The following is a 12,745-nucleotide window of genomic DNA, read 5'->3' on the forward strand; positions in this document are numbered from 1 at the left end:
CCAATTCAAATCACCTTACTGGCCCTCCTAGAATGTCACTTAAGACTTTAGGTTTACTGAAAAACAGCTCTCTGCAAGAAATGGGGGAAGCATTACTCCTTCCCATGGAATCCTGCCCCATTCGTTGTACTGATTCTAAGCTCACTGGGATCCTTGTGACATAGAACTCTAAAAAGGAGGTTCTTATTGAGTTCTGGGCTTAGTAGCCCAGCAGAAAGCTATACAGCTTTTTTGTTCCTTTGCAAACCAATACAACTCGACAAGATGCAATAGGAACATTTGATAAGAACAGGATTTCCCGGTCTTGGGATGCTATTAGAACCTCTTACTGCATCCTTGAAATAGCAGTTAAAGGAAGATCCAAGTTATCTCCTTTTTATTCAATTATTTCTGTCCCCTGCCTTCCCCCCGAGTCAAACTTTCCTCGATTCAACCCTTTTAAAAAATTCCTGAGGCCTTAAAACAGTGATTAACCTTGTGTTTGACAGAAACTACAGCTCACAAGTCTTTGAAATGTCACGGCAGCAAAAGCTGTAATATTTTTAAGGAATTGGCATACACACACTTGAAATGTCTTCCTGTGTCTTATCTCCTCTTACCCAAACTACAAGTGATTGGATTTTATCAACCATCACTTAAAGTAGAAAAATTAAAATAAGAAACATAGAGATAAGTATCTTGGAAGCAGCCAAGACTTCAGACAAGAACTTCCTGAAGAGAGCTACACTTTGACAACATCACTTCTAACTAACTCACAGCAGGCCAAAATAGAACTGCATTCTACTGATTGTAAATTTCAGCTGTCAAAGATTAACTTCTAAGTCTCATCCCAACACTAAAGCCAAGTCCTTTCAGTCATCTTTATTATATGGTCAGGTTTTTGTGCATATCCTAAATCAAAACAACAACAAACTTGCAGATGTTTTGTCCTTCACATTGTGATGGTTAAAGAAAGCCCCCCATTCTAAAAGTGCAGTAACATTCTTAACACACAGATCTCTGGGAACACTGATGCTCAGTTCTACTACTATGCACAACCAAGAAATTTGAAGTCATTTTAGTTTTAAAAATAGGAACAAGTGAGCCTAAAATACTTAGTGCCATGAATAAATGCCTTAGTTCCATGAAGAAATGAACACTTTTTGAACACCATCACCATTGCTATAACAAACTCTATTATTCCTGGTTTACAGTGTCAGGTTGTAACACTGTTCTACTGTTGTCTTCAGTAGAATATAAACATCATTTAACTGACTGCATAACACACACAGAAGTGAACAAACTTACTTGAGCTCATTATACCTCTAGGTTCGGGAAACAGAAATAATGCATTTAACATGCGGGACCGTCCAGTTTGGTGGTCTACAACAAGAAAATAAAGATGGTTGGGAAGGAGAAGACCCCCTGTGCTTCAAAAGACAACCCCTATAAACCGAACAACAAAAATACCACCACCACCACAGTACCAAACACAGAATATGCATACCATAAGGGGATGTCATTTGCCAAGGAGAAAGAAGAAAAAGAAATCCTCTGTCCAGAAGTGGTTTAACGAGAACCTGTTTTGAAGGAGGAGAAAGAAAAAAAAGCACACTGCTTCAAACAGACATTTTTTCAGTATGAATACTGTTACTTCCTGTAAGCTAAATTTCCAGTCAAGGTAGGGAAGTGAGGGAAGTGCTATGATATACTATTTTGGAATATGCTAGCTTTGTAATTCCAGTGAGATCATGCATCTTTTTGCACGTCTCAATTTCTAGTTACTAAAATCATTTTGAAAAGGGAATAGTCAAAGCTGTAACACTCACAAGTTTCTCTTTCTCTAGCTTTTGAAGTAATCCCTCCAAGTGACTACCAGAACGGGACTTCTCCACAACTTCATAAAGACTACAGTACATTCCGTTCTTCAACACTGATGTGGTACGAGGGTAGAAAGAGAAGTTTAGAAGAAAAAAATAAAATTGTAACTCAGTAAACTTCTAAACATTCTTAAATAAATAAATAAATAAAATAAGCTAGCACCATTTACCTTCTTTTGCTCCTAGGTAGGTTTCTTTATACAACAACGCTGGTGAAATTTTCTTCTTCAGTTGGTCAATGCTCACAACTTTTTCAACATCAAGCTTCTCAGGACTAGAGACAAAAGGTGCAGGAGGGAGAGGTAAAGAAAAAAAAGAAAAGGCCTCTCTTCTTTGACCTTCATAGTCTGATCCTCATTGACCAAAAAAGAATTATCAAATACATTCTCATAAAACATCAGTTCCTTGAGCTATCCTGTGAGACAATGATGTTTATTGCTTCAAAGGAGTGTGTGTCACTTCAGAAAAACAAAGAATAAAAAACAGAACAGGAAAAAAACCACCACCAACACCGAAGGCTGACAAGTTGTGAGCATAAACTAAAAGCAGCTCTGGACACTCATGATTTAACAGTCTAGTCTGGTATTTAAAGTGTCTGGTCAATGTACATTTTAGACTTTCATCTGAATATGTTTTAATTCACTAATCTAATAGAAAGAGTTTTGACTCAGCAGTATTTTCAACTTATTCTTTAAACAGTAGTACTCACAGCTTGCATGGAAGGAAAGGACGTGCTGCTGACTTCAAGGAAACATGGCACAGGAGTTTGCCTTTATTCCAGAGCTGTCCCCTCCATAACGTATAGTTAAATTTATCTATATTAAGATGGAGACAGAAATAGAGTGAAACCACTTGTTAGGAGGGACTGAAAGGAAATGGTAGTAAACAGATTGCTGAACCTCCAAAAGCTATTTTGAGGAAATTTCCTACTAATAACACACCAGACAATAATACCTTTTCACCTATTATTTAAGGTAACAAAAAGAGTATTTGCAATCCTATCTTGTTTTGACCTGCTCTGAGCAGAGTAAAGGAGTTGGTATGTTACCTGTACATGTCGTCTATATAAGCACGTCCTCATTGCCAACATCTGCGCAACGACATCCTCATAACTTAACTGCTAGCTACTTTTACACATAAGAATATTTTGCTTGAATGATGTTCAAAAGAAAAGTGGGAGAGGATCATATTATTTGAAGTGGCATTGAACAGCAGATTTGCAAGCAGAAGGTATGTTCCTACTATGCTATAAATAGAAGTGGAGGGAAAAGACAACTTGATTTTATTCAGTTCTGGTTTGTTCTGGTAAGGGAAGAAGATACACCTGAAGGTGTCTGTTAGATAATCCAATATCAGGAAGAAATCACTGCAATCAGTATGTACAGAATAAAAGTTTGGTAGACAGTCAACATAACCAAGCAATCATTCTAGTTAAAGACAAATCAAACTACATGGGGAAAAATGTCCAATACCTTCCAAGCCTATAATCATAGAAGTACTAAGTTTCAATTCATTCTTACCTGTACTTCTCTCTGTGTTGAAGCTGTTTGATCTAACAAAAAGAAAGGAGATGATTACTTGCTTGAGACAGAAGCTCGTGGCTACTGAAATCTTATATTAAGGATACTTTATCAATCTAGTAATAGCAACACTGATTACACTCTCTAGCCTCAAGCTATCATTACAGCAACTTGTCTGATTTTGACATCCAGTAACTGTTGTTAGCACTAGGTACAGTCCCCACATTTGGATGCCTTCCTATCAGCACAGGTATCATATTGTATCTGTCATCAACATAGATAGTCGCTCTACAAGCCATAAGAAACACCAGCAAACAGTCCGGTGACTAAGTATACAGAACATTTTTTTGGAATACCAAACAAGGTACTGCTGTGAACATTTGCATGACTAAATTTATTCTACGAAGCTTTGTCTGGATTCCACCTAGGGTAGAAGGTGAGGTAGATGAGAAGAGCAATAGAACTGCTTCCTACAGGGGCAGCCTGTAAAACCAATTCTGTCACCTCTTGCTTTACATTAGAAACATTTATTATACCACACCCCTGTGACACATCCATCCATTTCAGCACTATTCATCTAAACCGATGTGAAGCTATAACTAAGAGCTATGAATTCACGTTGAATGCAGTCTTGCCAAAATTCATTTCCTAGCTTACCTTGATGGGGGCAGGAATTTTGGTGTTTGCACCATTTCATCTTTGTAAGTAAATGAAACGACAGCATAGGGACAAACATGCCTTGGTCTTCGTCTTATCTCATCAAAGCCATATTCATAGAAATAGTACTAGAAAAAGAACATAGCATTAAATTAAAAACCGGTAAACTGTATTTTGCAAATACACTAACAGCCCCTGACCTTTGTCCCCGGAAAGGTGCACTGTTTCACAGCAACAGCTTACAAAATATACCTCATGATTAACTACTTATGCAAACTAATGGAAAAAGAGTTTAATAGTTTGAAACCTATTATGCCAAATATTAACTGGTACATCTATCAAGTTATAAATTACTATAATAAATCATATTTATGGTCCTCTTACCACCAACAACCTAATTCTGCAAGAGCTGATACCCAAAGTAAGGTTTTAAATGCCATTCTCATATGTATGTCATAATATGACCAATTACCGTAATTTTTTCCACATTCTTCTCTCTGCTTTACCTAACGCTGACAGGACAGGCACTACTTTAGGGTGTACATGTACGTAAGGGAAACAGGAGAGGCTGACATGTTGTTCTCTAATTCCTAATACAGGCTTCTGTGAGCTACTGCTTAACGTACACCAGACAGCTGCAGCATTACAGGACACGTTCAGTATTAGTTACATCTTCAGGCAATTTGCCTCCACAATTATCAATTGGTTGATTGTTTGTTGTTTTTTGTTTTTGTTTTGCTTAATAAGGTTTTTATTTAAGTTAACACGCTCTCAGCCTTCTACTACCTGAGTAAGTTCGTATGCTCGGTAAGCCAACAAGGAGGTTACTTTATTTGCATTCTTTGAAACATGACACTCATGCTTGGGTGTTGGATCTAATGCACTCTTCACTGTTGATTCCATTGTTTTCATACCTATGTGGTCATATATGCTTTTCATTTTTCCCTGTAATAAAGCGGAAGAATTGTAAACAAGCTTTTCCCTGAAAACTGGCAAACTGCATCAAGTACAAGAGGAAGTAAGTAGTAAAAGAAAACAAGTTTTGGAAAAATGTTTATGAAAATATGAAAAAAACTATTTCTGAAGAAAACATATTTTCTTTTTCTGAAGAAAACATATGCCTTTTATAAAAATTTCTTATTCTGTATTTAATCTCAATGTCAACACTGGATTTTAAAACCGGTAGGTTTCTAGATTCTCTGTAAGAAGACAATTGTATGAATGGAAGTTCAAGAAGTAAGGTTAAAACCACTTTTATTGTATCACTAAGCAATATAGGCGTTCAAGAGAAAGCAAGAAGAATTTACCTTTATTATTTTAAAAACAATTATATCTCCGGTTGCTCCAGCTTCTAGAGGATTAGGTTGCAATAAATCAGCATACCTGGAGATATACACACCTGAGAAGAATATTAAAAACAGAAAAAACACTATGTTATGCTGAATGTTAAAATGTTAGTAGAAGAAGCATTGCATAGGACTAAAGCTCAATGTCTTCCAATCAATAAAGATTTATCAAAATTTTCATAACTGCATCAGCGCAAAGTGTAATGGCATGTTCACAACTTCCACATTCTAGACAGCAGAATAACTGTCTACTCACACCAAGCATGGCATTAAATATCGCAGTAGAACATGGACATTAACTCAGTTTGAAAGGAGTACAACCACATTACTAATAGCATTGTGACCAAGAGCACAAGCTCTGCCCAAATGCTATACAGATACTGCTTTCAGTTTTTGCTTTTTTTCAAAACTCCTGCAGTCCTTCTGTACCGTGTCCTATTGCAAAACACGGGTATAAGCAATGGAAGATATGACTGTCAAGTAAGTCAGTAAAGCACTAGCATCATCAGCAATCTTTCATCCTACACTGTTGACAAGAGTACACTGGTTTTGAATTGTGAAGCGACACTCAAATGCAGAAGAGAAAGGCAAAGTAATTTCTTGCTTTTCAAGACTTCAAACATAATTTCATAGATTTTAAGGCCTCAGACAAACACTTACTTGTTGGAACTGACTACCTCTGATTAAATAACTGCAACTGAACTCAAATACATGTTGTATCGGTGGGACTTGAGACAAAATGAGAATTAGGTATCAAATTACTCTGAAAAGGGAATTTAAAATAATCTAGTCAAAAACAGAGTTATGAAATAAAGCCTTGATGTCAGTTTACTTTGCTAAAAATACCTAGATGTGATATTCCTGCAGGTAAGTGCTAGGAAAGGCACTGAGAGTTTACACAATTGCATCACATTCTCTGCTAAGTCACACTGACTGATATCAGCACATACAATCAAAAGATAGTTACCCATGGAAGGGCTGCCAAGAATTGTTATTTTGGAGTGGCCCACCTGCAGCCCCTTTTCACATATGCTTTGGATCTGTGGAAAACAGGCGTTTTTTTAAAAAAGTCTATCAGGAAAGCCAGAATACGAACACAGCAATAAACATCATTCTGATTGGGCTAAAAAACAACAATAAAAAATAAAACAACCCCCAAACAAATGCAACAGCTTCTCTGTATCCTAAATTTTACACACACTTCATGAACATTACTTGCTTTTAATACATTTTTATAACACAATACAGAAGTAGACCTGCCATATAATTGAATACTTAAGAAATCCTGGCTCTCTAATTGTAGATAAAGCAAAGAACTTCCTTTTCTATCACTTTCATTTAAAAAATATCATTGGAAACCCAAAAGATGAGGTGCATTTTCTACTATTACTGAAGGTTATATAGGACAAATGCACATTTGGAGCACACAAATACACTAAGAACGCATCCACATATCTATACACGTGACATATATCTTAGAGTCTTATCTATACACTAAGTTGTATTTCTTGCCTACTAAACAGAAAATAAATCTGACATGCATACACAGAAAAACAGCATGAGCATCTTTGTTCAGCCAGCTTTTAGAAAAGCAGGAAGAGAACTATGCTTGTTTTCATCATACAAGTAACTTTTAAGCAATTCTCTTTAAGGTAACCTCTTCCTTACTCAAAAAAAAAGAACTGTAATGAAAACATGCAACATTTATTTAAAAAAAAAGAACAAAAAGCCACCGCCACCACAAAAAAAAAAAACACAACAGAAACCCACACACAGTCCAGAGAAATCTACCTTTCTATCTATAAGTCAGAGTCTAAAACAGAAAATATACTTTTACAGAGATATGTAAATGGTACATCCTAAATCACAGAGAATACAGGATTTTAACTGTGACATAGTATCATCACTTTCCACTCCTTCTAAGCCTTCCATGGCTGAATTTTGCAGAAATTATTTAAAGATGTCAATAAAAAAATGTAAAGCGTGTCAACAAAATCATTCAGTTTAAGAAAACACTTGTGAATTAAAACAGAAAAAACATTTTATACGCAGTTTTGTTTTCTTACCTGAGATCGATCAACCATTAGAAACGCATAGGTTTCAGAAAGCTCTTTATCTAGGCGACCATCAAACTTCAGCTCCCTGCGTTTTTCTGTGAACTGTTACAATAAGTTCTTAACATGTATAGACAGATTACTGCAGTCACATTCAAGTGTCAATGCTTTAAGACCCCTTCTAAGTTAGCAGTTCCAACTGCAGAAAAACAATCAAAAGCTAATTTGAATGACATTACATTACACTACAATTCAATTAAAAGAAAAATCATACACACGGAAAATATCACCGGACTAAAGGAAAACACTCTTTAAACCAGTAATGTGCGCCAGTAAGTGCAGTAATGTTTTAGTGTTATTAGTAGCATGCCTGTCAAGAAGAAGCATCCAGCTCAATGCCTTCCATATCATGTTTGAAATTCCATAGAACTGTCCTTACGTTCACTTCTCTCTTACACAGTGCATGTACTTTAGCAGTTGCACCTCACTGCTGAGGTGGCTGCAGTATACCCAAGCTGCAACCATAAACTACAAATCATATAGTAGCAGAAAAAAATATGCTTCAGAGTTTACCAGTTACATACACTGTCACTCTGTACTTGAAGTTTTTTGGCACCGGGACTTGAAACTTATTTCACAGTTGTGAAAGAAAGCTAAGACTGGATTTAAGAGACAGGAGATAAGGTACAGCAGAAGTGCTACAAGTTTACTTCTTGGACAATGACAATTACAGAGATTATGTAAACTTAGTATCAGAAAGGTATTTTAATCTTAAATTTCACAGGAAGCATGAGGCCATTCAAAAGAGACCCTATAACCTCTTTACAGGTTATTAAAAATGTATAAAGAGCATAAAATACATCAAGAACATTTTTGAAAACAAAAAATACACAAAGCAAAAGGGTACCCAATACAATTTTTCCTTTAGTCTTCGAGTATCTCAGGTATTATTTTATACCTATGTAGTAGCAAACTTGCCTGAAAAATATTTGCTTACATTCTCAGGAATGTGGTTTTGCAATTAATCATCAAGCACACAAGTAGAAAATACTGTCTGGGTCTTTGCCTCTGAACTCCAAAAAAAACACTAAAGTTCATTTGATTTGATCTGTACCTTATCCATAAAGAGAAGCCACAAACATACTCACTTCCTTTTCCAACAGTTCACTGTGCACTAAGCTGGCTCTCTTGTAATTAAAATTAGACACTGAACTGGGTTCCAAGTAAGATGAATGCAGAATCTTCACGACATCCTCAAACTCTCGAGAGCCCACAGCTACTGGCTGGAAGAGTGCTATAAAAGAGAAGAAATAAAATAATAAGCACCAATGTTGGTCTGAAAAAAAAACAACCCTAAGTTTTCCAGCTCATTGACAGTTTATACATAAAGACATGTTCATGATCCATTTTAGATATTTTTTATTCTAAATTATTTTTCTAAGGTGGAATTTAGGCAAGACAGTTTCATATAATTACAGCATCTTTCAGAAAAAAAAGAGTCACATTACTTTATGCTTTTTTAATACTCCTTTTGAACAGCTAGTTCTCAGAAGCTTATAAGGGAAGCACCCCAGTATGTTTCAATTTACCATTTGAAAACATCTGATAAGTACTGTAAAACACTGTCATTAAACTTATAAAATTTTAATTAAATTAATTAGCTCTTTTAATTAAAAACCAGGAACAAATTGTTCTAATTAAAACATTAAAAACAATTTCATAGCTCAGCCATCTCTTTAGAACTATTAAGGTTTTTTTCTCTGTTGCATATGGTAATTATGCTAAATATTAATAATATTGTATTGTATAAATTAAAAAGTCTAATAAGCTCTTAATGCTGAAGAACTACACTGCACACGTTCATGCTCTATGATCTTATCCTTTACATGAATTCAAAATGAAAGCTCTTCAACTGTTGTACAAATTTACCTTCTGGGGAAACTCGCCTAAGTTCACACGGAAAAGTTTTCATGTCCCCAAGCTTCTGAGTACCGCAAGTGACAAATTGATCAGAAGAGAAACCAGAGTGTGTACCAGCAAAGAATGTGAGTGACAATTGTGAGACTACGTCTAGGAAAATAATAGACCTGGGGGAACTGAACCAGCTCTGAACAGCAACTGGTTTCTCTGTGCAATACCTTTCACAAGGCTGAGAAGTGCAGCATCCTGCAACACTACAAATTTCAGGTAGGATGCATTCCTACTACATCCGAGACTGCTTCTGCTCTTTTTGTAGGGGTAGGAGCACTTATCTTCCCCCAAAACAACCCTCAAACCACCACCAGCTGAAATGTCTAGGAGTTACAATAGTTGGGAATGAACTACAGTAGCACTTGTCTCATAACACAGGATGCTCTACCATCATTCTAGCAGCAAATAGAGTTGAATTGCTTCTTTACAGCTTATCTCCAATTCCATTAATTGAAATGAGAGTACATTTAGATAGTAATCTATGTCTTATTTTAACAGGAAATATTTACTGCATTAACCTGAGCATAAAACAAATTTTCTCAACAGAAACTGAAGTTACTTGAGTTATCTAGCAAAAGCTGTATTTATGCACACTTTATGATGTAGTATCCCATCCACCAACTAAAATAAAGCAATCGTTCCAACAGTAGCAACACTGCACAAGTGATTTTAAAAGAATTCTGAAAGCGATTAAGAAATGGTTCTTATTTAACAGCTCTTTTTGCGATAACAACTCCATTCTCAAAAAGGCTGACAGCAATTTGGGAGTACAGATAATCAGAAGCAGAAGAGATTCTAAACTTAGTGTAATATTGTAAGATTGAACGCACTTGTATTGAAATAAACTATTAGCTAGATACATAACTATTAAAAAAACTATTAATTAATGAAATACACTGAAGAGCACTGCCTGACCCAACTCATGCCCCCAAGCCCCTCTCAGCTCTGAGTTATCAAACCGCAGTATGGTAGGGAATGGGCTTCAGGTACTGCTAAGTCCTCTTCTGCTTAAAATACCAGTAAAACAGACTTCCAATGGCAACTGCTTGCCCACATTTCATGTTTCCTGGACAATTACTGTGCGTGTCCTCCCCACATAGAGCCCTATTCCCTAGAAATGCAAGCTCTGTCAAACCCAGGCCATCTCTTACCATTGAGCCCAAGCAATAGCAGACTCCCCAGGACCTGCTGGTGACCCGTGGACTACGTGACGCCGCGCCTACTGCCCTGGCTCAAATCTAGGCAGAGGCACATGATGACATTGGTGGAGATCCCGCCATTCATTCCAATACTGCTGCTGTTCCCATGTGTTTAAATATTCCCCGCTTTGTGTAAAGCTCTAGAGAGTGAGCCGAGACAGACTCACTGGAGAACAGCCAGTGCCCTGCTCTTCAGCCAGGAAGGCCCTACATAAGCTGCTGGGGAGGGCTCTACATTATCCCTTTCATTATGGAGTACAGTACTTTGGAGCTTTTTTTTAATATAGCAATTCTTCAGTGTCTAAGCAGAGGACTGAAAGTAGGTTTTATTGCTGTTGTTACTTATTCAGTAATATCTGTATGCTCCTGTGCTTCTCCAAACGTACACCCTAAATAAGCATTATCTATCATAAAGTCACCAGAGGTACTAATGAAACTGGAAGTGCTTTTGTTACCTTTGCAGAAAAGACGGATGAAAACAGAAATATTTTAAAATACTTGGGGCACAGGTCACTCCTGAGATTTTAACTTTTCAATGTATTTAGCTACAGAACATTAAAACAAGACTGATTTCTAACTGATCTAATCAGTCCAAGAATGAGAACTTAGATCCACCTTTTAGTAAGAAAATGCTTAATAAACCCAAAACTTGCACAGTAAAGGCATTTGTTCCTCTGATGCTCACTGCCCACGGTAACACAAAGTGAACAAGAACAGCAATCATCACACAGGTAAATAACCTTGCGTCACTTCACACATTAATTAGTTTGACTGACTGGCTTCATGATCAGATGTCATCCACTGACCAAGAGAAAAGGAACATGAATGAAATCAGTTGAATGCAAAATCCTTACAGAACTAACCTGCTACTTTTTGTGTTTCAGAGTATTTATAAACACCAGATTTTATTACCAAAACCTACTGTCTGCTTGCTATCTTTTCATACACAGTAGAAACAGCCAATCTACACTAAGTTTGAGAACTTTGCACCAACCATCCATTTCTTCCTCAAGAGCAGCCTATTAGTTTTTCTTTCTATTGTCTTCTGAGGTGCCAAATGATGGACAGAGCAAGGAAAATCTAGTATACTGACCACTGGACAGTACTGTAACCACAAAACAAAAAAACAGGTAACTTAGGTTTGAATTTCAGATAAACTACCATATACAGCAGGTATACAAACAAAAGGTACAGTGAATGGTATGAAGTTGCTTTTCCTCATCCAAGCACAAGTCTTTGAGTGCACTAATCATATGCTTCATGGAAGACTCAAATCTACTTCGTCCATCCTTCCAGAACTGGCAGCACTGCGGGATTTGGACTTGGTAAGACACTAACCAAGTGAAGACAATGTACTCTGTGCCCTCTTTAAAAAATGATGCACATGCCAAAACACAAGGACAGAAAAACCTGAAACATGACCTACTGAGTTAAGAAGCAAGGCAGTGCTTCTTGATCTGTTGTCTGTGCATTGATGCTAAAGGGCAGCTAGCTATTACCTAAAGGGTTACGGTCACTATGTGAGGGTCTATACCACACAGAAGAGTTCAGAAACAAGAAATAAAAACTAAGTCCTAAATCAGTCCATCTATAGCAGTCACCAAATCTTGTGCTTATAACAAAAGGTTAAGATTGTCATGGTTATCTCCAGTCCTACATCACTTGAAAGGAGTGTATGTGTTATTTATTTTTCACTGTACAAACCTAGCATGGATTTGCTGCACCTTTATCGACCCATGTAAATCAGGCAGTAATTTATGTAAGGATATTGCATGCTAGTCCTTACAACACATTCAGTTCCTGTAGGTTTTGTCAATTTGCTCTGCGGAAGTAAGAATAAATAGTACTGCTACTTAGTTTCTACCTTGTGTACTGGCAAATAGGTATGCATTTTTTAGGTAGAAAATATGATTAACTAATATAGTCCCTAGCCTTGGGACCAACACGAGGCTGTGTGTTTGGATGCATGGAGCTCCCTAGCTGCTCTAAGTTTCACATTCCCAATTGTTTGCTGATTCAACTTGAGTAAACGGAATTTGGAGCTAGCAGGTTTTAAGTCAGAATACGAAGAAAAGGATGAGAGATGCATTCTCATTAAGGAATCCTGAACTACCCCTTAATTGAAGAAATGCAAATTAC

At 36.8% G+C, this 12,745-nt stretch overlaps 1 protein-coding gene across 4 annotated transcripts in view; it reads right to left on the bottom strand.

Moving 5' to 3' along the window:
* The window catches only part of TASOR (transcription activation suppressor), a 31,154-nt gene that overhangs the window by 14,583 nt on the left and 3,826 nt on the right, over positions 1-12,745 (bottom strand). For all 4 annotated transcript variants that reach the window (XM_080605626.1, XM_080605625.1, XM_080605627.1 and 1 more), the window contains exons 2-13: positions 8,585-8,730; positions 7,449-7,541; positions 6,350-6,422; positions 5,344-5,435; positions 4,823-4,981; positions 4,037-4,164; positions 3,380-3,411; positions 2,569-2,674; positions 2,030-2,133; positions 1,809-1,912; positions 1,487-1,559; positions 1,288-1,362 (exon numbers count right to left, since the gene is read on the bottom strand). In XM_080605626.1, coding sequence (XP_080461752.1) covers positions 1,288-1,362; positions 1,487-1,559; positions 1,809-1,912; positions 2,030-2,133; positions 2,569-2,674; positions 3,380-3,411; positions 4,037-4,164; positions 4,823-4,981; positions 5,344-5,435; positions 6,350-6,422; positions 7,449-7,541; positions 8,585-8,730 — 1,185 coding nt within the window. The remainder of the gene's footprint in view (positions 1-1,287; positions 1,363-1,486; positions 1,560-1,808; positions 1,913-2,029; positions 2,134-2,568; positions 2,675-3,379; positions 3,412-4,036; positions 4,165-4,822; positions 4,982-5,343; positions 5,436-6,349; positions 6,423-7,448; positions 7,542-8,584; positions 8,731-12,745) is intronic.

The sequence above is a fragment of the Anser brachyrhynchus genome (assembly GCF_964034855.1).
Source record: "Anser brachyrhynchus genome assembly, chromosome: 10".
Lineage (NCBI taxonomy): Eukaryota > Metazoa > Chordata > Aves > Anseriformes > Anatidae > Anser > Anser brachyrhynchus.